Source organism: Saccostrea cucullata, unplaced genomic scaffold, assembly GCF_032062105.1.
Source record: "Saccostrea cucullata isolate Sc308-1 unplaced genomic scaffold, CSIRO_AGI_Scuc_v1 ctg492, whole genome shotgun sequence".
Classification (NCBI taxonomy): Eukaryota; Metazoa; Mollusca; class Bivalvia; order Ostreida; family Ostreidae; genus Saccostrea; species Saccostrea cuccullata.
In genome coordinates this window covers 227,501-253,544 of record NW_026931306.1, presented here as the reverse complement: position 1 = coordinate 253,544, position 26,044 = coordinate 227,501, and the positions used below count along the sequence as shown (strand labels likewise).

The window sequence follows — 26,044 nt, the reverse complement described above, 5'->3', positions numbered from 1 at the left end:
GCCATGGTTACTAAAAATAGAATTTTCTGTGAAATTCCTTTAAAACACTACTCCTTCTACAGTTTTGGTTTGATTTCAGTATAACTTGGCACACAAGTAGACTACACTAAGATACATAGAATAGTGCATCGGTTTTTGATTTCGATGAACGGTATTGCTATGATTACTCAAAATAGAATTTTCTGTGGAATTCCTTAAAAACGCTACTCCTTCTACAGTTTTTGTCTGATTTCAAAATAAGTTGGCACATAAGTAGACTACACAAAGATACATAAAATAGTGCAATGGTTTTTGATAAGTACAAACCAGTAGAGCTACAGTCTCGACAGAGACTTCTGGTTTAAGCATATACTTGACAGCAATCTGTAACAAATATAATGTATGTTAGAAAAATCCTACCTCTCCCATGAGTGTAATTATCAAGCACTGGCCTAGAAGAATTTTGATAACAGAAATTTGCATGTCAAATTAGAGAGAAATTAAGGTGGCTCATTACATTGACAGTTTATTTTAGATTTCAATACAGCACCACTTATAATGTAGATGTCAAATATCCAGATGGGGGATTGATATCCTAAATATTTTTTATAGATTTTTTTAGTTTTTGTCTAATTTTAGTGAAATGTCTTATTTCAAGTTTATTATTAACAGAATTTCAGAACTTTCAGTGTAAAATGATGGGCATCTTTTTAAGATAAGTACATACAGTGAAAATACCTCATAAATACCTAATAATAATTTTATTAGAAAAAATAATTTTCTCCTAAAAAACAATTGATGTCATTATCTTTTTAATCTATGCATTAAACATTAAGAAAATGAGTTCTGAAGAGACAATGAATGTATTTCAATGAATTACATTTGTCAAATTGAATGAAGAATGTTTAAACGAAATGAAAAATCCAATTTAAAAAGTATTTGGTATAAAAAGTCCACTTTGAAGAGTTATCTTTCCTAATTACCCAAGACTCAAAACACTAAGGAACGTTTGACATTACATCTAAAGTTCAGAACAAAGCTTTAAATTGCCAGAGTATACATTTAAAACAATAAAGCAAATATATGAATTAACACCAACACAGTAAATAGTAGATTTTAACTCGAATTTCCTCCATATAAACATGTCATTGATTGATAGAGCTCACTGCATGCATCGCTATGAAATTGACATTACTTGTTTGGCGAAGATTTGACTGCTGTTTTCTTTTGTTTCTGCTTAAAAGCAATTCTTCTTGGTTAATGCATAATGAATCCCTTACTTTGCTTTCACTGTTTATAACACCGCATGTTTCATCTATTTTTAAAGCGTTTTAAAGGTCATGGTCATATTTTAGAGGTACCTGTATAATTCGTCCCCGGAGGAAAACGATCGACACAATGGAGGTTTATTTATTTGTGTAGTACGTCATCAAAAAGTGGTGTAATGAGCCTCCTTAATGAGTTTTGAGTGTGAGGATCTAACTGATAGAGCATTGGTGTTATCTATATCCCTTGGGTATTGGGCAGATGGGTAAGCCTGTTGGATTAAAAATAGCTCTTGTTGGCTAGCCTAAGTTTCAAAATGAATTTGATGAAAAGGAATTAAAACTAATTTGATATTGCACAATAGACTAATCTGATATTATATAATATTATTAATTTAAAAACTAATTTTTAAATATAGGGTGGGGTGGAATCAGCATGTCCATATGAATTAAATATTAAAACCTGTCGGACATTAAATCTCAACCAAAAAAAAATCATTGAGTATTTTATATGTTTAAAAAAAAAATTTATGGTAAATAGTGCAGACCCATTCATCTCTTGGTAGTAATGAGTAGACAAGCATCCAGTTAAAGATTAATTAATGAGTTCAATGTAGGAAGGCTATCTTATCTGTATCCTCTAGGGATTAGACAGAAGAAGTGCTGGTCAGTTGCTATGTCATTTGATGGCCAGCCTTTTCTTTTCAAAATTAATTTGGTATAGATTAAGGTTTTAAGACTAATTTGATATTGTTTAATATGATGGGCATTTGACAAGGTCTTACACAACCAGCATAGAATGATGTAATATTTATTGTAATTAATGCCTACATCACAGGGAATGGATAAATATTTGAAGGAATGGAAAAATCATGGAAATCTTAGAATCAAGGTTGACATGATTTTCTTGCACGCTAAACTGTTCAAGAAAATTGTATTTTTTTGACGGGCGTATCATGCTGTTTTCTATAGATCAATCAATTTAAAATAATTTATATGTGTGTAGTATTATTTACTGAGTATATAGAACAAGTATATAATTATATATTCATTCCTTTTAATTAAGTTACTTTAAAGTGAAAAAAAAATAAACATTTTTTTCCTTTTTAATATCGATAGCAGGTTATACATTTAAATAAGAAATAAGGTATTATTTTAAAACATCTTTCGGGATATAAATACGGGTTGGTTACGAGATTAAATTCCATAAAGCCGGAAGGGCTTTATGATGAATTTAATCTTGTACCAATCCATATTTATAGCCCGTTGGATGTTTTAAAAGATACCTTATTACTTATACTTACATTTGTGACTTATTCATACTTTAACTTTGCCTGATTGTGACTTTAAACCTGTGAAATGCGTTATTTTTTAAACCCAACGGCATATATGTAATCCACTGAATGCGCGTCGACCCTTTATGACGTCACTGAGAAATTACGTCGAATGATTATCCAACGATTATCCATACCCACATTTATGACCTCTTGACCCCGTACCTGTATTTATACATTTATAGATACGCATAGCTTTCAGTAGTGATATTTAAAGGAAAACATTTGCAGATGTAAATATATAGTAATAAACCTGCATCGTATGTCCAGAACCGAAAATTTAAGAATTTATATAACATTTTATTTTGATATTTATTGGGAAAAAAAAGGTAAGCACCGAATTTTTTTGTATCGCTGAATATCTAGCAGCATAGCTGTACACATGTAGCTCCCCGAAAAAAAATACATGTAATTTATTGACATGATTTATCGGTTATTCATCACGTTTTTTTTCCAGACCAGTGAGCTACAGATCTGCAGCCTCTGAATATCACAATCTTATCATTATTAATTACTACACTTTTACAACTTCAACGCCCGCTCTTATTAAAATGAAACCATACAAATATTATTAATTTAGATTTCCCACACCCAGAGAATTCTGGGCTGCTTTCTGTTCTATTTCCGCTCTATATAATTTTGATATTTTTAATCTTTTGAATGTAAAAATCGGAAAAAAGGGAAAATTTTAATTGTCCGCTCAATTTTTTTTTCATGCTCTGCCAAAAAATTTGGCCTTCAAAAAACAAACATGGTCAGGTTTGAACTCTGAATGAAATGAACAATTTTTTTGGAATTGAGCTAAAACTTTATAATACTGTAAATCACTTTTTATTCGCGAGAACTTTATTTTCGCGTAATTACGTGAGTCTGTTTGCTCGCCAAAATTTTATTGTCGCATATTTATGTATTATTAATATTTATATAAAACAATAACCACAACACGCGAAAATTTTGTATCGCTTATTAATACCACATAGCTAAGTTGCGAAAATAAGGTGTCGTGAAAATATAGTGATCTACAGTAATTAGTGACAAAAGTCTATTATCTGAATTATAGTTCTGAATAATGAAGTAAAAAATCAATTTATTCATCATAAGTGTTTATTTCTTGAAAGATATCTTGCTATAAAATTCCCAAAAAGTTGTAAAATATTGTTTAATTTGATCCAATGGTAAGGGCCTGGGCCCTGTTCCCTAAATGGGATGGAAAATCCCTGAGTTTGTTTATTGGTTGTGGAAATTCAATATAATAATAGGTTGAATTATTGCTATCCACTGTACTAAAATGTTGATGCATATGAACATCCAAATGATGTGGTATTTTTAGCTCACCTGAGCCGAAGGCTCAAGTGAGCTTTTCTGATCAAAATTTGTCCGTTGTCTGTCGTCGTTGTCGTTGTTGTCGTTGTTGTCGTCGTAAACTTTTCACATTTTCATCTTGTTCTCAAGAACCACTGGACCAATTTCAACCAAACTTGGTACAAAGTATCCTTGGGTGAAGGGGATTCAAGTTTGTTCAAATGAAGGGCCAGGCCCTTTTCCAAGGGGAGATAATTATGAATTAGAGAAAAATTAATGACATTTTTAAAAAATCTTCTTCTCAAGAACCACTGGGCCAGGAAAGATGAAACTGATGTGGAATCATCCTCAGGTGTGTAGATTCAAGTTTGTTCAAATCATGACCCCCGGGGGTAGGGTGGGGCCAAAATGGCCGATCAAAGTTTTACATAGGAATATATAGGGAAAATCTTTAAAAATCTTCTTCTCAAGAACCACTGGGCCAGGAAAGATGAAACTGATGTGGAATCATCCTATGGTAGTGTAGATTCAAGTTTGTTCAAATCATGACCCCCGGGGCTAGGGTGGGGCCAAAATGGCCGATCAAAGTTTTACATAGGAATATACAGTCAAACCTGTATTAAGAGACCTTCCAACGGAGAAAGGAAAAAAGGTCACATATGACAGGTGGTCTCTTAATACAGGTTGCTTATTTTCCGCAGTGTTCAACAAATACAATGCTGAAAATAGCATATGTGTATATGTTGAATGTATTTTATAACACCTTATGTTTATTTAGACTTTTTAGTAAGTACTGGTCAACTCTAAAATGCTTTTAAAATTGTCCTATTAAGAAATAAAAATTTCGTGATCTGCACACGAGTCATTTGAATATTGGGAAATATTGTGAACATCTGAAAAAAATAATATTTTTTCATACAGTATGAAAAAAAAACTGCAACCCCCCTAATAATAGTTTGGGTTTTTTTTAACATGATAGCCTACATGTATATATAACCTCGTATGTTTTGCATAAAACTAAGAATAAAACTTATCATGATTTTTGTTATGCACTTGGTATCAAATTAAATTATATTTATGACTGAAATATTTATTTAACCCATAGGGAAAATCTTTAAAAATCTTCTTCTCAAGAACCTTTGGGTCAGGAAAGATGAAACTCATGTGGAATCATCCTCAGATAGTGTAGATTCAAGTTTGTTCAAATCATGACCCCCGGGGCTAGGGTGGGGCCAAAATGGCCGATCAAAGTTTTACATAGGAATATATAGGGAAAATCTTTAAAAATCTTCTTCTCAAGAACCACTGGGCCAGGAAAGATGAAACTGATGTGGAATCATCCTCAGGTAGTGTAGATTCAAGTTTGTTCAAATCATGACCCCCGGGGGTAGGGTGGGGCCAAAATGGCCGATCAAAGTTTTACATAGGAATATATAGGGAAAATCTTTAAAAATCTTCTTCTCAAGAACCTTTGGGTCAGGAAAGATGAAACTCATGTGGAATCATCCTCAGATAGTGTAGATTCAAGTTTGTTCAAATCATGACCCCGGGGGTAGGGTGGGGCCAAAATGGCCGATCAAAATTTTACATAGGAATACATAGGGAAAATCTTTAAAAATCTTCTTCTCAAGAACCACTGGGCCAGGAAAGATGAAACGCATGTGGAATCATCCTCAGGTAGTGTAGATTCAAGTTTGTTCAAATCATGACCCCCGGGGGTTGGGTGGGGCCAAAATGGCCGATCTAGGTTTTACAAAGGAATATATAGGAAAAATCTTTAAAAATCTTCTTATCAAGAACCACTGGGCCAGGAAAGATGAAACGCATGTGGAATCATCCTCAGGTAGTTTAGATTCAAGTTTGTTCAAATCATGACCCCCGGGGGTAGGGTGGGGCCAAAACGGCCGATGAAAGTTTTACATAGGATCATAGGGAAACCTTTTAAAATCTTCTTTTCAAGTACTTCAAAGCCAGGCTTCGTTATATTTATTGGGAATCATCCTCAGGTAGTGTAGATTCAAGTTTTTTCAAATCATGACCCCCTAGGGGGGGTTGTAAAATTCAAGCCACCCCCCCCCCCCCCCCCAGTTTACTTTCAGTTCTGATCTGATCTGTGTTTTTTTCCTAGCCAATTGCTCAGGTGAGCGATGTGGCCCCTGGGCCTCTTGTTTGAAATTGATTCCTTTTTTTGTATAGGAGCTTTTGCCCATTGTATACATGTTTGAGCTTCCCATGACGGGAACTCCCCAACCTCTACCAGATGTCAACTCTCCTGAAATTCAGAAACTACAGCAACTATATAATATTGCCATCAGTTTCCGACAGCGCCCAAGGATATATGTTTCCACAGTAATTGTTCGTGGTTCTGTATATAATGCTGAAGCAGTGAAGGAGGGTATTGCAAAGCTAATGGAACTTCTCACAGGAAATGTAGTGGTAATTACTGTACTACTACCTGTCTTCATACAAATTCAAGTACTGCTATCTGTTTTCATCAGTTGTGCGCATGCAATGCACATTAACATTTGAGCATTTTCCTCGTCTTCTCTGAAACTGTTCAACCAATGTCAACCAGTTTTGGCATATAACATTACCAGCATTTTTGATGAAATACTTCATACAAATCTTCAAGTTATAAGTGCAGAAAATATTGCATAAGTTCACATTATTATCTTGATTAACTCTTTGCCTCTTGTGATGTTTGTGACGTAATACAGTACAAGCGGTTTATTATCATAGCTTATTTGTCAGGCCAAAACTTTATAATAACCGACTATGATAATAACCATAGACAGCTGAAATTCATCTCAGAGGTCTGACATGAACACATACATGCCAACTTTCCCGATTTACGCGGGATCCTCCCGATTTTACCCTTTCATCCTGCCTTCCCGATCGGGAGAGAAAATTTGCCCTAATTTCCCGATTTGAAAAAAATCACCATAAAATTTCAGATTTTAAGAGTTTCCCTACCGCTGAATTTTGACAGTTGGGATGACAATGTCAGACTTGTTTTTTCAATGCACACAGATAGGTTTCATTGTTTATTTAAACAGGTGTTAAGTAGGCCTAGCCACAGGAAATCACTTCACACTTGAACGCAGGCAGTTGTTCAGGTACGAGTAGCTTATAGCTTGGGGCAATTAGGGGATTATCTTGTCAGTTTTAAGGGTGAAACAAGGTGAAACACATAGATTAACGTGATAACTATTATTCATTTTATTAAAAACATAAATTAAAGACAATAAAATACTAATCAAACCATAAAATCGGAATCCAAAGAGATCGTTTTTTGAAAACGAAAGTAGAAAACTACAAAGCATAGCTGCAGGTTTTATCTACCTATAATGAAAAATATTGTAATTTAGTTTGCCAGTTAAAATGTTATGAAAAAATTAAGATGAAACAATCAAGTGTATGTCAATTAGAATTTCTTTTCCCTCCCTTCTCCCACAAGTAATATGTTAAGGTATGTGCATGACTTAAGGAAATACTCACATGGCAACATTAAGCCTGACAAATTTCATGACTGTAAAAAAAATAATTCTCTTTTAGATAGGTGGTATAAATTTACAGAAATGTAATATCTTATTAGAATTTCTAATTAATTGAAATATAAATAAAAAATCTCAAAAATGTTTCCAGAAGCAGGACTTTACAGTATCAAAACCTCATTTTTTTTTTTTTTTAGCCTTTGAAAAAAAAAAAATTTAAAAGTTGTACAATTTTTCACTAAATTATGTGTCCTGGTAGAAAAAAAAAATGTTTACATATGTAACTAAATACCCTAACTAAATTTTAGCAAAAATATTTCAATTTTGAAAAGAAAACTTTTTTTTTTGGTGTTAAATTAATTCCTAAGTTGTATTGATAAGTGATATCAATATTATAAATTTAAAAAAGATCATTTCATGTAATCATTTAATTTCACGACAAAATGTCGCGAATTTAAAGCTTTGAAAATTGTCATCACACGCTAAATCCCCCATGGGAATTTTCAAAAGTTGGCATGTATGTGAACATCATTTAATAAACTAGTGCTAATTGTAACGGGGACCGTTACAGATGTTCCCCAAACGCTCCCCAACTCCCTTTTGGTGCCATATTCCCTGTTATCTCTATTAAATAAGAAATACTTTATGGAATTTAGACTTAATCAAGGTCTTCCAAGAAAAATACAAAATATATTAAAAAAATAGGCATTGTACGCGTGTTCATGTGCGTAACGACCATATTATCTTGTCTACACTATCTTAAATTTTAATAATATCAAAGCATTTAATCCAAAAGTATTAAAAAATGCACTCATTCGAGTGTATTTTTTATTTTACTCATTTCACGTGCACGCACGTGCAAGCACGTGCATAATGACTACACCTTCTTGTAGGAGTCCCTTATATTTATCCAAGTTCTAAATCTCATCCTGTTTGGTTGAAAAACAAGAGAGTTATAGCCATTTGAAGTTTCAGCCAATCAGATTGCAGCACACGTGCATGCGCGTGATTTCATGAATATTTTCTATATCATATTTTAGGATATCATAATGCATGACTATGTTTTAAATTTCAAAGCATTTCGTCAAAAAACAAAGGAGATATAGCCATTTAAAGTTTTAGCCAATCAGATTACAGCACGTGCGCATGCGCATGCTTTTATTAAAATTTTAATATATCATGCTGTAGATCTTCATAATGTAGGACCATGTTCAAAATTTCAAAAGATTATGACAAGAAACAAGAAAGATATTGAGACTTTAGTTTCAGCCAATCAGAGCAAAGCGCACGTGCATGCGCGTGAGATCTTGCTATTTTGACCATGCCATCTTGTCTATACTACTAATGTATCCTTACATTATGAGTTTCAAAGCATTTTATCAAAAAATAGAAAAGTTCCGACTATATCTATTATATTGGTTATTTCAAGTGTTGCACGTGCGCGCTCTTGCAAGCACGTGCGCGCAAAATGACCTTGATTCCGCAAATCTGCATAACATGTCTACTTACCCTAAAAAGGTTTTACCTACCTCGGACAAACAGTTTACAAGATCATTCCCGGACAAAAAAGTACCCAGGAAGAAGAAGAAAAATAATAATAATAATAATGATAATAAGAAACAGAGTAAAAACAATATGTTCCCCAACTTCGTTTGGGGAACATAATAACATGCCTGCCGTTTTTACACTATATAAAATAAGTGTTATATTATGTAACTTCATATTTAAAGGTTTATTTTGAAATACAAGTTAGCTAACATATCATTTTACATTTTTTACTTACTGTTTTAACATTTTGTGTAAATAAATTCACTTTCCTAAAGCTTAATAATCTCCGAACTCAATCTTCTAGATGTCTTGGCATCCATCTTGTTTACTTTCATTTTGATCTACTTTCGTTTTTATCTCTATGATCAATTCAATCTATCAATAATTCGTTGGCTTTTTAGGGCAATAAAACACAACAAAAAGAGAAAATGTATATAAAAAGTAAATAAAAAGTATATAATGACTTACAAATACATTTAGATACAAAGATGTAAGTTCAACATTTCAGCATGACACAACTTGCTTACCAATTACATGATATTTACGGTATCAAAATAATGTAACAACATAACAGTGCAGGCATTAAAATTGTTTCTTTAATTCTTTTTCATTTTAAATCAACCTGGAAGTGATCATATTCAAGCCAAGTGTCAGGGGAAAATCATCTCAAACACAAGTGCAATTATTTTCTTCTTTGCACCCAAGCGCTAATTTACACTGAATGGGGCCGTATAATTGGAATTAATTGATACACTGATGAGCATGTAAATCAAAGCCGCTTGGACAGGATGGTTAAAAAGTTAATTTCACATCACTTCTTAATTAATTGGACAGTTTATAAATGTGATTAATTATGAACATTGATCAGGCAACAAGCATAAGAAAGCTTGGGTTAATTGACACTAAATTTCTAGATTCAACACATTTTGGTAAAACACATTTATTATCATGTACAATTCAACGTAAACAAAAGAAGAAAATAAGAATGCAAATGGTTTCCTGTTGTTGTGTAATGTACTTTGTGAAATAAACAAACTTCAAGTCATCGCTCAGGTAAGTGTGCTGGAGTGTGACTAATCCCCCTCAGTCGAGTGGCCCACAGGTGTTGACAAGTGTTATCTTTTGTTTTGTTGATTGTCTCAAGAGTGAAAAAGGTGTGAAAAAAAATTATGGACGAAAATTTTCTATTATAGTAACTGAAGTACACACTTTTACCTATGATAATAACGTAAGAAATTAACATTGAATTATTAAGAAATGGTTTTGTGTTTTAAATATCTATGATAAAAACGGAGTATGATATGAAACCGGTGTTATAATAAACGGCTTGTACTGTAGTAGCATAACATTTGTTACTTTTTGATGATGTTATCCTTTTCCCCGCAGCGCACTTGTTATTACTCGATAAAAAGATGTGGTTTTGAATATGAATATTTACATGGTGTATGTAGCAAAGGTTGCCGTATATATTGCCATAATATTCATGCAACCATCTGTAAGATGAATTCAAGTATTTTGATGGTTATTTATTTCTGTTTATTTTGTTTTTGAATACTTCTTTCATGTGTACTGTTACAAACTTGGTATATATTACCATATAGTTTACAAGTAATTTATTATGAATTTGAAATCTAAATCTAAAACATCGTTCAAAATAATTGTTTGATTTACCATATAGGGTTCCATTTTTATGCTTGCCCATACCGAAATTAAGTACAAATTAAGTACAGAAAAAAAGTACAAAAAAAGGTCAAAAAAAGTATACTTTTTTCGACTCAATTTGGAACCAGAGATTTGGTCGTTCCAAATTGAGTCAAAAAAAGTATACTTTTTTTGTGCTTTTTGAGAACTTGTGTTCTCAGTCACAGAAGAAGGATAACAAAAGTATACTTTTGGTACATTTCTATATTTGACCAAGGTACATAAAAAGTATAATTAGAAGTACAAAAAAAGTACCTTCTTAAAACTATTAAACATATTTAAGTACCAAAAAAGTATACTTCTAGAAAAAGTACAAAAAAAGTATTCTTCCAGAAAAAGTACAAAAAAAGTTTTCTTCTTGAAAAAGTACAAAAAAAGTATTCTTCTTGAAAAAGTACAAAAAAAGTATTCTTCTAGAAAAAGTACAAAAAAAGTATTCTTCTTGAAAAAGTACAAAAAAAGTATACTTCTAGAAAAAGTACAAAAAAAGTATTCTTCCAGGAAAAGTACTAAAAAAGTATACTTCTAGAAAAGTACAAAAATGTATGCTAAAAAGGTGTTAAAAAAGTACAAGAAAAGTATACTTCCGGAAAAATAGTACAAAAATGTATGCGAAAAAGTTCAAAAATGTGTGCGAAAAGGTACAAAAATGTATGTAGAAAAAGTATTTAGAAAGTACTTCTTTTAGATTGATGGTTTAAAAAGGACAATAAAATGCATTAAGATCTGATATACCAAAAAAAAATTAAATCTCTTAAACTTACAGAATTGTAATTCAAATGCATGAAATTTTGACTATTTGTCTCCATTAAATCATTCATTATTTTCAGTTCTATAAATCTTCCATAAATAGAGAATAAATTGGAATATAAAATCATCTATATAATTTTATAGAATAACAGTTTTTAATCCTTTTGCATCTAGTCACTACATGGTTGGAATCTCGAGGTAGGGGTGTTCCCAACCCCCCAAACTGAAATTGCATCCTACAGGCTTGTCCTGTACATGGATTTGTCACTGATTGATCACACTCACAGATCGCCTACACTCCTAAGTCTATTCAACCAATCTTTCTCTCTGTGATCTTCATTTGAATATGCTATGTGGTTTCACCCTTCAACATGTCTAAGCACTTTTCCTTGGGTTCTGCAAAAAAGTTTGATAATCAATTTTTTTTCCAGTTCTAAATTAAACATCACAGTTCTCAAAAAGCAGAAGTATAATTCATAAGCTAATACATGGCAGACTCACATAGTTAAGTACATGTATCATATTATTACTGGTTTGATATGATTTTTAAATTTTTTATTTTACAAAGTCAGACTACATTTAAATTTTAATATACTTACAGGTGATATGATACAGTTATATTGTTGAGGTATTTTCCCATTGCTCTGCATTTAAGTCACAGCAAAAAAAGGCACTTCTGAAAATTATAAAAGAAAAATCAGATAACTTGAACATGTAGTTGAAAGATTAAGATAACTCTAAAATTAAATTCTTAAGTTTCTTTTAAAAAAAAATCTGTCTAAATTCCTCATGTTATATAACTTGAAATTTACATGTACATAATAAAAAAAGTATCCATGTGCCTCAATATTGAAGCAACCCCCACCCCCATTTGAAGTTCTTTTCAGCCTCGAAAGATGATCAGTATATTTTAAATGATAATTAACAAGTGCAACTTAAAATTTATCAGATGCATGTAAATGCTGATACTTATAATGCTTGTTTATCATGTTTAATTCCCCAGTATTTAATTTATTTGTATTGACTTACCCCCCCCCCCCCCTTCAATCTCAACCCCACCTTACACACACTATATACATTCTGCCTTTTAACAAACATCCATTTACTATAATATTTATTTTACAAACTTTAAATCTTACAAAATTCAGTAGACTTAGTGTTTTTTTTAAATCAGCCTAGTCTTATAGCTAGGCTACAAAAATGTATGTACGTAGCCCAGTGAACGTTTCCAAATACTGAGCAGTGCTGATTGTATTATAATCTTATTGCATCAATATCATATTGAAACATTTTAGGAAATAAATATAACAAGTAATTAAATGATTCATGTTTCACAGAGCCTTAGAAAAAGCATGTTCCTAAACCCATTCAGTTAATTCAAATGTAATTTTACATCGTCATACCGATCAAAACAAACCAGAAATCGAAAACACAAATGCCCACATTATGTAAAATCTATATAGAAATTCTTCATTAAATACATTTCTATAGTGGTGAAATACATTTCCTACAAACATTATCCAAATTTTAAACATAAATATAGCCTTCTTCAAAATCTCCATTTTTGGTCTCAGCATTTCAATCACACCAATTTTCAAATCGTCTCCGTAAAAATCCGCGCTTCGTTGTTGACCAATCGTTGACTTTGAAAGAGTCACGTGATTAAAAAAATAAATAAATAAATACAGAATTAGTTCATAAAAACATCAGAAATTCTCTTAATAATGTTTTTAAAATCATTAAATTTATTTTGAAGCCGTTTTTTGTGCAGTACTCGATATCTAGCTCTACCATAATTGCGACCGCTATATTGTGTAATAATCGTCGCCGCCATTTTGTTTGTTTGTTTTTTGTTTTCAATAAATTATCGAGTTCGATTTGTAAAGCCACAAGAAATTTTGAAATCCTTGTTCACTGCACAAATCCTAATAAAATTTACAGTCTTCAATCTCAATGTTGAATTATCTTTTATGCAGGCAGCATAGACGTTTGCACATGCTACTAACTTATATTTCGTGCATTGTTTATACCTGTAAACATGATGAAACATGATGAGTTCTTTGTGATAAATAAAACGATAGGCATGGTGCATCTTGGAGGCTTTTGTATTTATATTCGTTCCTTGCTATTTCCGTTTATTAGAACTACACTTAGGTGACACTTATAATCATCAACTAAATGTATCAACTATATTTTACCCTTATTAATTTAACCTGTATTTCTCAATACTCGGTTTTAATCCATTTTGTTCACCACCTAGTCAAAATTATCACGTGTGATATCGTTTTCCAAAAAACTCTTGTGAATTTATGTGCAAGTTTCCACTTCACCGTCTAGACAACAAAGGTCACCGAGTACAACCACCTGTGTCACTTGAAATAAACATCGTTTGCAGAGAGAGAAAGAGAGAAAGAGAGAGAGAGATGTAAAATATAAACAGAATACTTGTTCATGTTAATATACATAACTCCCTTTCCAGAAATTTTACCTTTAAATAATTTAATATTTCCACAGCCAGGGGGAGATCGAGAGAGAGAGAGAGAGAGAGAGAGTTATTTCTGTACAGATTTACGATGTAATTTCCATCAGGTTTACTAAATCTTGATGATTATAATGAGTTTAGGACATAATTCTGTTAAACATAAAATGGACACAGTATAATAGAAATACAAATCCTGTATAAAACACCCCCTCATTTCCCTGCAACAAATATGTACTAATTAAATAGCCATATATTATATATATTATTATGCTAACACCATAGTTGAATTCTGAATGCTCACATTAGAATAAAACTTTCCTAAATCATAGGAATAATTTAATAATTATTTTAATATGAACAAATTGCTAACTAATTTGATAAAAATTGTTATAAAATTTCAAAATTAATTTGAACACAATGGGAAAAAAACTAAGTCCAAACTAGGAGACTTATTGTTCACAGAACAATAAGAGGTCTTTCCACCTTTTTAAATTTCTTATAGTTTTATATTTTACTCTCTAATTTAATTTTAAGGGAAATGGCTTAAAAAAAGAAAATGAAAATTTAAAAAAAAAATAATAATTTTGAAATGACCTTGACCTATGACCTTGATCAGATCTTCAAGGTCAAAACACAAGGGTCACATTATGTAATTATATAGAATGCCTCTTACGACTTTTAGTTCTATAGTTATAAAATTAACTTTTTAGTGCAAAGAAGTTAAAGGGCAATAACTCATATAAGGGGTCATTAGATCCTTTTTGTACATTTACAATGAAGGTGTGCCTAAAGACCCTTAAGAATTAGTGAAGGTTTCATGCCTCTACGTCTACGGTTTTGAAGTAGCAGCGATAACAATGTTTTTCACATAAGGGGCAATAACTTTTGACTTGGGGAACAAGAATGAAATCTTTAAAATAGTTTTAAGAGTACATATTAATGATGCAAAGACTGATTGCACATGTTAAAAGACAAAAGAGCTTTAATTCTCATTTTTGGAATAACCTTGACCTTTGACCTTGACAAAAATTAACGTCAAAGGTAAAGCCACAATGCAATTTTGACCCCTTGTTCTATCATTTAAATTTAAAATTTACAAGGTTTAATAGTAATGTATAAAGAAGTTAAAGGGCAATAACTCATATAAGGGGTCTTATATTCTTTAACACTTATACAGTGAAGTTCTTTGTGATAAACAAAACCTTAAGACATTAGTGAAGGTTTGGTGTCTATATTCGTTCTACATTTCGGAGGAGTAAGGTTTTTCGCATAAGGGGCAATAACTTTAATAAGGTTTAATCTTAGGGGACAAGAATGAAATCTCTGAAACAGTTTTAAAAGTACATATTAATGCCACATAGACATTAAATATATGTTGAAAGACAAACGAGATACAAAAAGAGCAAATTTTCTCACTTTTAGAAACAAAGGTCACCTTACACCTTTGACCTTTATATGAATTTTAAGAGAGAAAGGTCAAGAGAGAGAGAGATGTAAAATATTATGCAGTTGGTCCCATGTCTTTACAACTTCTTGTTTTGAAAATTTTTAATTATTTGTAAAATTCAAAATTTTCCAGGGGCAATAACTCATTGATGGGGTCAACGAATGTTTTCGCAATGAATCAATGAAGTGTCTACTAATTTAGTTGAAGACATTAGTGAAGGTTTCATTTCTGTTAAACTATGGTTTACAGTTTAATAGGAGTAGCGATAACAAGCTTTTTTGCGAAAGGGGTAATAACTAAAAGGGGTATATTCATATATATTCAACTGCTAAAATCTTGAATTCTGAGTACATTCTTATGAACTTAAAATCTTTTCGATAAATCTTGAAACTCAAAATCACACGGCGGAACAAATAATAAAAAATTTGATAAAAATTGTTATAAAATTTCAAAATTAATTTGAACACAATGGGAAAAAAAACTAAGTCCAAATTAGGTACATAAAAAGTACATCCTTATTTTTCTGATTTTGCCAAAAAAGTTTAAGTCCAAGAAAAGTACATTTTTAGTACATTGAGAAAAAACTAAGTCCAAATCAGGTACAAAAAAAGTACAGTGGAAAAAAACTAAGTTCTATAAAGTACAAAAAAAGTACTGTGGAGAAAAACTAAGTCCAAATAAAGTACAAAAAAAGTACATCAGCTTTCAGAGGCTGTCTGGCCAAGTACAAAAAAAGTATACTTTTTCTGACCTTTTTCTAAAAAGCACAAATTTAATACTAAAAAAGTACAATAAAAGTATACTTTTTTGTACTTTATTTCGGTATGGGTGGGTTAAACTGAGAGATAATGACTTTTGCCCCCCCTTTTTTTTTCTTTCTTTGGTCACATGCATAACCATTTTATCGAAACTTGCAGAATTGTTCAAATTTGATGAAAATAGGCAAGAGGTCTAGAAGAGAATGATTATCTACCTCTGGGTATTAAGTAAATAGAGTAAGCATGCTAAGTTTGTAATTATGAAAAGCAGTTGTGAATTGTGAATTTCATGGCCTCTGGTTTAAAAAAAGTTAATTGTTTGAAAGTTGTTACACAATACTCAGGTGACCTATAAGGCCCGTGGGCCTCTTGTTTAATTTCATTGAAGCAATTGCACCTATTTAATATAACACTACAGTGAAAACATGCGAATATTTACTCGCGGCGCCTGTCGCACAGTTATGAATAGTGACCCACTTTTTATAATTCTTAGACTGATGTACTGTTGTAGAAGTATAAACAAGTAAATTTAGAGCAGAGCTCCAAATAGCATAATGGATAGTTTGTTGGATTTTCACGCAGGTCTCCCAGGTTCAATCACCCGTGTGTCAAAAAATTTTTATCCACATTTCAGCTCAATTTTACGTGGATTATTTTTAAGAATCAAACTGAATTTAAGACCTCTCGTTGCTCGCAACGAGATCTTTTCTAGTTTTTTGACTTTCTAATTTTGTGCACGCTGTTTCTCAAAGACTCCTGGGTGGAATTACGTGAAATTTTCAGAAAAGATGTATTGTAACATGAACTTGATCTATCTGAGCAATTTTTTGGAAAGAACCATATGCGGTATATTGCATATGTTTGCCCCCACAAAAGTCAAATTTTGAAAACTTCCTGAAATGTGCTGAATTCAATAAATTGTACGAGAAATATAAGTTAACAGAAAATATTGTAGTTCCAGAGCAGTGTATTCACAATTTCTGTTTTTATGACGTCACAGACTAGTCCGATTTTATATCCTTTTTCAGAAAGAGGACAAAATGGACAAAATTTCAACAATTTAAGCTTTAAAATTTATAGAGCGCATGTGTGTTCAGGAACAATATTGACATATTTCATTGATATTATCATTCTACACATTATATCAAAATATTTATCCTGAACACACATGCGCTCGGTGACTTTTATTTAAAATATCGACGAAATATGTACATTTTTCTGCAAAATTCATAAAAAACTGAAATTTACGTCATATTTGTGACGTCATTACGTACATATGACGTCATTACTTATGAAATTATTCAGTGCTTTGAAGTCAGCATATACTCCCCTGTTTAATGACTTAATTAAATATTACTCCATCAAAGTTTGATTTTGGGGGGCAAATGTTGGTTAATACCGCATATAGTTCTTTCTTTCTGCTGCCAAGTTATGGGCCATTTCCTGAATTTAAAATGACATTTTGTCCTGGGATAATCTCAAAAACGATATAAGATATCAATATGAAACTTTCAGGGATTATAGATCATGATAATCACTATCCTGGACTCAACCTTTTGTCCGTCATCAGTGCTTCCAGTCGTTACAAGATGCGAATACAAAAAAAATTGTATTTTCTAACTTTTTTGTTTTTCAATATTTTTCATTTATTTTTGGAATGCTAATAGAGACCCTTTTTAAAAAGCTAAATATATCATTTGTTTAGATATTGGTAAATCTCAACTCTAGATATTAACATTTAAAAGTCTGAAGCGTGTCCAAATTGGTAGCTGTCTCAGCCATTTCGCAAGTCGGGGTTTATGGAGGCAGCTGAGTGTTTGCCTAAACGAAAATTACACAAGGATAAATGAAATGTAAATGACTACTTGGATTGTCACATAGTTGAGTTACGTTGCAATTCTGTGTAAAACTAAAACTTAATTGCCGTTTCACTGCTTTAGTGTTACTTGGCTAGATACAATATGGAATGTGTACAATGTGTTAAATATTCTTTCTAAACCTCGAAATAAAAGATAGGCGAAAAGAACGTTCTATTTTTTAAAAAAATTTCGTCGAAGCAATCCCACCTATTTAATAGAACACTCCAAAGAAAAAACACGAGTATTTACTAGGGCTGTATCAATATATCGATACGTATCGATATTCAAGAAAAATATTGTATCGAAAAATAACTTCCAATACATATCGGACAGAGAGTTTTCTTCTAATTCTGTTAAAAGATGGGAATTTCAATCACCAAATATTATATTTTACTTTTTTGAATGAAAACTATTCAATAATTTTATAATTTGTAAGGAAATAAAAAGATTTTTTTTTCATTACAAAATACGAAGAGAATTTAATTTGAACACGTTGATTTTACTGTCATTAAAAGTTTTAATTTGAGGTGTAATTTTTACTGACAATGAGGCAAGATCTTCAAAATGGGTAATAAAACGCTTAATTGTTATGAAATTCATGCATTAAAATGATTTAGAAGCCTTTTCTGATGGACTTGTTTTAGAATCCAGTATATCGCATATCGCTTTTAAAAATATTGTATCGTATCGTATCGAAATTTTTGGCTCAATACACAGCCCTAGTAAATACTAGCGGTTTTTGGCACAAAATTATGAATAGTGACCCGTCTTTTATAATTCTAAGATAGATATACTGTTGTAGAGGTATAAACAACTAAATTTAAAGCAGAGCTCCAAATAGCGTAATGGATAGCTTGTTGGATTTTCATGCTGGTCACCCAGGTTCAATCACATGTTTGTCAATATTTTTAAATCCATTTTGCAGCTGGATTTTACGTGGTTATTTTCTAGATTCGGATGGAAGACGTCTCGTTGCTCGCAACAAGATCTTTTCTAGTTAAGGTCTTGCATTTCCAACAGAAGACCTTATTGTTTTCGTTTTTCTTTTTCCTATTATTATTTTTTTTTTTCTTACTGATTTTTGTGCACGCGAGTTCTCATAATTGGCTCGGTCGATTTTCACGAAACTTTCAGATCTGATAGATATTGGTCTGAACCTTACTGGAAATTTTTCATATGTACGACGTCACTCCCTGTCATGAGATATGGATGATTTTCTGATTTTCAGAGGGTCAGCTTGTCCTGGCAATCACTAAAAAACGAATGAAGATATTGACTTGAGATTTTCAGTGAAGGTAGAGGAAGGATTACTGAATTGCTTTTTTGTGTCTATATCTTTCCAGCGCAAAAGGCGTTGAAGCTCGCCTGAGCTCGTTATTATTATTATTTTTCTGACCATCTAATATTGTGCACACGATTTCTCGAAGACTGCTGGATGGATTTTCATAAAATTTGCAGGAACAATGTGTCGTTATCTGAAGTTATTTTATTCGAGAGATTTTTTGATAATTCTTTTCTGGTGCCAAGTTACAGACAATTTTCTGATTTTAAAATGACATTTTGTTCGCGGATAATCTCAAGAACGGTAAAAGATATCACTGTGAAACTTTCAGGGATTATAGATCGTGATAAGTACTATCCAAGACGCGTTCTTTTGTACGTCGTCTCTACTTCCTGTCATAACGGCATGCAAATTTAAAAAGTAAAATTTTTTTAACTTCTTTGTTTTTCAATATTTTCAAATTATATTACTATGGTTGATGGAAACATTTCTTATTAGGCTGAATATATAATTTGTTTGTAAATTGATAAATTCAAACTCGAGATATTAACATTCAAAAATCTGAAGCGGGACCAAAATGGCGGCAGTCTCTGTCAATTCCAACATTTTGCAATAGGGGTTTACAGAGGCAGCCGAGCGTTTGCTTGAACGAAAGTAACATAAGGAGCAATGAAATGTGTAGGGATACTTGGATTGTCACGTCGTAGGTTCGTTTCAATTCTGTGTCAAACTACATTTATAATCCAAGGTCTCCTTACAAGTCTTCTTTAATTGGTTTTGGTTGTTTCTCAAAGTAGAAAAGAATTAATGAGCAAATTAAGTACAATATCTACTATCTTTTGTTTTGCATCACAGAAACACATAGCTTAAATCATAGTTATAACTAGGGCTAATTGTAACGGGGACCGTTACAGATGTTCCCCAAACGCTCCCCAACTCCCTTTTGGTGCCATATTCCCTGTAAGCTCTATTAAATAAGACATACTTTATACAATTTAGATGTAAACAACGTTTTCCCAAAAGAATACAAAATATATTTAAATTTTAGCACTGCACGCGTGCTCATGTGAATGCATGTGCGTAATGACCATATCATCTTGTCTACACTATCTATATATTTTAATATATTTAATATCAAAGCATTTAATCCAAAAGTATTAACAAATACACTCATTCAAGTGTATTTTTAATTTTACTCATTTCACGTGCATGCACGTGCAAGCATGTGCGTGATGACCATACCTTCTTGTAGGAGTCCATTATGTCTATTTATATTGTAAATCCCATCCTGTTTGGTTGAAAACCAAGAGAGTTATAACCATTTAAAGTTTAAGCCAATCAGATTGCAGCGCACGTGCATGCGCGTGATTTCATGAAAATATTATATATCATATTGTAGGATATCGTAATGCATGACTATGTTTAAAATTTCAAAGTATTTCGTCAAAAAACAATAAAGATATTGAGAATTTTGTTTCAGCCAATCAGAGCAAAGCGCACGTTCATGCACGTGCATGCATGTGCATGATGACCATACCATTTTGTAGGAGTCCATAATGTCTATCTATGTTCTGAATCCTATCCTGTTTGGTATAAAAACAAGGGAGTTATAGCCGTTTAAAGTTTAAGCCAATCAGATTGCAGCGCACGTGCATGCGCGTGCTTTCATGACAATTGTTATATATCATATTGTAGGACATCCTAAAGTATACCTATGTTTTAAATTTCAAAGCATTTCGTCAAAAAACAGAAAAGATATTGGGATTTTTGTTTCAGCCAATCAGAGCGAAGTGCACGTGCATGCGCGTGAGTTCGTGCTAATTTAACAGTGTCACATTATCTACACTACTAATATATCATTATATAATGAGTTTCAAATCAATTCATTAAAAAATGTAAAAGTTATAGCTATATTAAGTATATCAGTCATTTCACTCATACCACGCGCACGCACGTGCACGCGTATGCGCGCAAAATGACCTTCGTTCCGCACACCTACACAACACACCTATTAACCCTAAAAAGGTTTTAACTTAGTTGGGTGAACAGTTTCTGAGAACACTTCCGGACAAAAAAGTACCGGAGAACAAATAAGAAAAAAAAGAATAACTAGAGCAAAGCTCGTTGCAAAGCAACGAGTGGGTCTTCCGTCCGATTTTGATGAGAAGATAAGATTTTCATTTTTTTCAACAAAAATGAGAAATAACGCCTAAAAATGGTTTTGCACCCATAATCTAAAAAGACATTGAACATTAATGACTTTAAAAATAACCTTTTTGCCCCTCACGGCCCCGGAATATCGAGGGATCAGCCTCTTTAATTTTTATATCATCTTAAAGACTTAGGATTTTGAAAAAAACTTTTTGTTCAACAACTACTCAGAGATTCTGTTTCATTTTCGAGTTATTTGCATAAGAAATGTTTCGGGGCCAACCCTTCAACTCCTTAATGGGGACGTATTTGGAAAAAACGAAAGGTTATATAGATTAAGCTTGTCATTTTGAACATCATTTGTTCAATAAATACTTATCAAAATATTCCTCACTTTTGAGATATAAAACGTCAAAAATTTAGCATTCTGGCCCCTTGTGGCCCCTAATTATGTACCATACGACATAAAATCATAATATATAGTTGTAAGATCGTTGAGATAACAATTTTTGCTCTATATGTTTTAACAAAATATTAACTGATAAAACGATATAATAGAAAATTTGTAAGAAATTTTGAAACGCTCAATATGACTTTTTTCTTGATTTCATACCGAGCGTTAACGTGCAGTATTTTGAAAGTTAACAACACAATGCAAATTCATTTTCGTTTTGGGGTTATTTGCAAAAGAAATATATAGGGGCCAAACCAGCCACTCCCTAATGGGGACGTTCTGCGAAAAATGAAAGGTTGTATATTGTACAAACATTATTTTAAAAATTTTGTTCAAATAATTAACTAAATATTTCTCCTTTGACGATATAAAATGAAAAAAAATGCATCAAGCCCCTTTGGACCCTTTATGTACCATATGACATAAAAATCATAACATATAGTTGTAAATCGTTGAAATAAACATCTTTGTTTCAGTAATGTATCACAAAATATTATCTGATAAAGAGTTATCTATTGAAGACTTTTGGCCCCTCGTGGCCCCTAATTTGAGTGCCCAGCCCCTTTTTCTTGATTTCATCTGAAAGCTCTTAATTTTTAACAAAAATGTTCAAATAACGCCTAAAAATTCGTTTGAATCCTTTTGGAGTTATTTGCAAAAGAAATATTTTTGCTACTTCCTTTGACTCCCTAAGTGACGTTTACGCGAAAAAAAAGGTTTATTGTTCAGAACATTATTTTAAACATCTTTTGTTCAATAATACTTATCAAAATATTTCTCACTTTTGAGATATAAAACGTCAAAGATTTAGCATTCTGGCCCCTTGTGGCCCCTAATTATGTACCATATGACATAAAAGTTGTAATATATAGTTGTAGATCGTTAAAATAAACATTTTTGCTTCAGTAATGTATAACAAACTATTAACTGATAAAGAGTTATCGATTAAAGACTTTTGGCCCCTTTAGGCCCTTAAATGTGATGAGCCAGCGTTTTTTTCTTGGTATCATACTAAAGATCTTGTGAATTCTGCACAAATGTTGTTCTATACGTTTTCACAAAATATTTTACTTAAAAAGATATGATTGAAAATGTGTGAAAATTTTGAAATTTGTGATAGGTCTATTTTCGGGCCATAGCGAGCTTCCATGAGCGTCAATTCCGGTAAATTTGATATATGACACATCTCCAACATGTCTACTATATTCGCCTCAAAAAATTTGAAGTTTCTTTTGCCATTTTGGGAAAACTGTGGACAAAATGACCCTTAAAAATCAGAAAATCGACGATATCACAACCGGAAGTGAATTTCGAAAAATAAAAAAAAATGTATTAACTTCAAGTGATGTTGATACATCATCAATGAAAATTTCATATAAATTTTGTCCAAGCATCTATGAGAAATCGTCTGCACAAAATATGGACAGAAAAAAAAAATAATAATAAAAGTGAAAAAGAAACAATAGAATAATAGAAGGGTCTTCCGTTGGAGACGGAAGACCCTAATAATAACTAGAGCAAAGCTCGTTGCAAAGCAACGAGTAGGTCTTCCGTCCTGTTTGACTGGAAGAAGTTTTCATTTTTAACGAAAATGAGAAATAACGCCCAAAAATTGGTTGAATTCTCAAAATCTATCTTAATTAATGCAAAAATAAGCCATTTTTTGCCACTTCCGGTTTGACCGGAAGTGACAACGACGGACGAAAAATTAATTATTATGTTCCCAGTGACATAAGATACCCAAAAACTTGTCAAGAATGGCCAAAATACGCGTTATCCGACTACTTCCGGTTTGGCCGGAAGTGACGTCGTCGGACGTATTTTGACGACGCCCGTAGATTAAGCTTGACATTTTGAACAACTTTGCTTCTTTGACGTATTACAAATTCTCAATACTTTTTGAGATATAAAGGAAAAACGTTCGGCCCCTCTAGGCCCTTAATTTTAGGGGCCAGCCCTTTTTTCGAAATATCATTTAAAAGATCTTGGAATTGTACATTTATTTTGTTCGATATGTTTTATCAAAATATTTCCAGGTAAAAAGATATCGTAGAAAAGGTCTTAAAAATTTTGAAATTCGCGATACGACAATTTTCGGGCCCTAGCGAGCGCCAACGTGCGGCACTTCCGATGAAAATAAAATACATTTTGCACATCTATAGACTTAGGACTATCATACCTGAAATTTTCACGTTTCTATCTATAGCCATTTTTTAGAACGTTCGCGGACAACCTGACCCTTCAAAAATCATAAAATCGACAATATTTCCGGACCGGAAGTGACGTCATCAAATCCGAAAAAAATGAATCAAGTTCAAGTAATGTTACATGAGTCCTGAAAGTTTCATTAAAATCCATCGAGCAGTTTTCGAGAAATCGCGTGCACAAAATCGGTAAGAAAAAAAGAATAATAATAGGTAAGAAAAAAAGTGAAAAAGAAACCGAAGAATAACAAGAAGGTCTTCCGCTGAAGACGGAAGACCTTAATAATAATAATAATAAGAAACAGAGTAAAAACAATATGTTCCCAAACTCCGTTTGGGGAACATAATTAATGGTTTTTCAAGAAACAATATATATAGTAAGTACAAAACGTGACCACAGTTTTCCCGTGCACACTTGTGTCATATTAAATTAATAGAAAGGACAACTTTTACAATAAGAAAACATTTTTTTTTGAAAAGATAACTATTTTTCAAAGAATTGACCTATATAAACATTTTTAGCTCACCTGAGCTGAAAGCTCAAGTGAGCTTTTCTAATCACAGTTTGTCCGGCGTCCGTCTGTCTGTCTAGCTGTCCGTCTGTCCGTCTGTCTGTCTGTCTGTCTGTAAACTTTTCACATTTTCAACTTCTTCTCAAGAACCGCTGGGCCAATTTCAACCAAACTTGCCACAAAGCATCCTTGGGTGAAGGGGATTCAAGTTTGTTCAAATGAAGGGCCATGCCCTAATTCAAGGGGAGATAATTGGGAATTAATGAAAATTTGGTGGCATATTTTAAAAATCTTCTTCTCAAGAACCACTGTGCCAGGAAAGATGAAACTTACAGGGAAACATCCTCAGGTAGTGTAGATTTAAGTTTGTTCAAATCATGACCCCCGGAGGTAGGGCGGGGCCAAAATGGCCGACCAAAGTTTTACATAGAAATATATAGGAAAATTCTTTAAAAATCTTCTTCTCAAGAATGACAATGCCATAATTCATCATATTTATATTGAAGCATGCTCAGGTGGTGTAGATTCAAGTTTGTTCAAATCATGACCCCCGGGGGTAGGGCGGGGCCAAAATGGCCGACCAAATTTTTACATAGAAATATATAGGAAAATTCTTTAAAAATCTTCTTCTCAAGAATGACAAAGCCATAATTCATCATATTTATATGGAAGCATGCTCAGGTAGTGTGAATTCAAGTTTGTTCAAATCATGACCCCCGGGGGTAGGGTGGGGCCAAAATGGCCGACCAAAGTTTTACATAGAAATATATAGGAAAATTCTTTAAAAATCTTCTTCTCAAGAATGACAATGCCATAATTCATCATATTTATATGGAAGCATGCTCAGGTAGTGTGAATTCAAGTTTGTTCAAATCATGACCCCCGGGGGTAGGGCGGGGCCAAAATGGCCGACCAAAGTTTTACATAGAAATATATAGGAAAATTCTTTAAAAATCTTCTTCTCAAGAATGACAAAGCCATAATTCATCATATTTATATGGAAGCATGCTCAGGTGGTGTAGATTCAAGTTTGTTCAAATCATGACCCCCGGGGGTAGGGCGGGGCCAAAAACTTTACAGTAAAAAGCCATTTTCTACTTTTTCCCACCCTTAGTGCTCAGGTGAGCGATGTGGCGCATGGGCCTCTTGTTTTTCTCAATACAAGTTATTGAACATAATGGAATCTTATTCCTTGACCCTCGTAGGGCGATCGAGGCATTTTTTTTGGTGACACATACCACTTTTTTCTTGAAATTTTTGTGTAATCGGAATGGTCTACTTTCCTGATTAAGAGGAAAATTAACCATTCATAGCTGTTTCACTGCTTTAGTGTTATTTGTCTGTATACGATATGTTACATGTATGTGTTAAATATACTTTCCACACCTCAAAATTTAGGCAATAAGAACGCTCTTTTGATATTTGATTGAAGCTATCTCACCTATTTAAATGAACATTCCAAGGGAAAGGTGCTAAGATTTACTCGTGGCGTTTGGCGCGAAATTATGAATAGTGACCCTCC

General features: G+C 32.6%; 1 protein-coding gene and 1 long non-coding RNA gene across 2 annotated transcripts in view; one reads left to right on the top strand and one right to left on the bottom strand.

Moving 5' to 3' along the window:
* The window catches only part of LOC134232130 (protein bicaudal C homolog 1-like), a 262,980-nt gene that overhangs the window by 81,382 nt on the left and 155,554 nt on the right, over positions 1-26,044 (top strand). The window contains exon 8 of the mRNA XM_062714082.1: positions 6,077-6,316. Coding sequence (XP_062570066.1) covers positions 6,077-6,316 — 240 coding nt within the window. The remainder of the gene's footprint in view (positions 1-6,076; positions 6,317-26,044) is intronic.
* On the bottom strand, positions 5,540-6,034 carry LOC134232135 (uncharacterized). Its single transcript, XR_009984716.1, has 2 exons — positions 5,819-6,034; positions 5,540-5,655 (listed from the first exon to the last, which is right to left on the bottom strand). It is a non-coding gene; the product is annotated as an uncharacterized LOC134232135 (long non-coding RNA).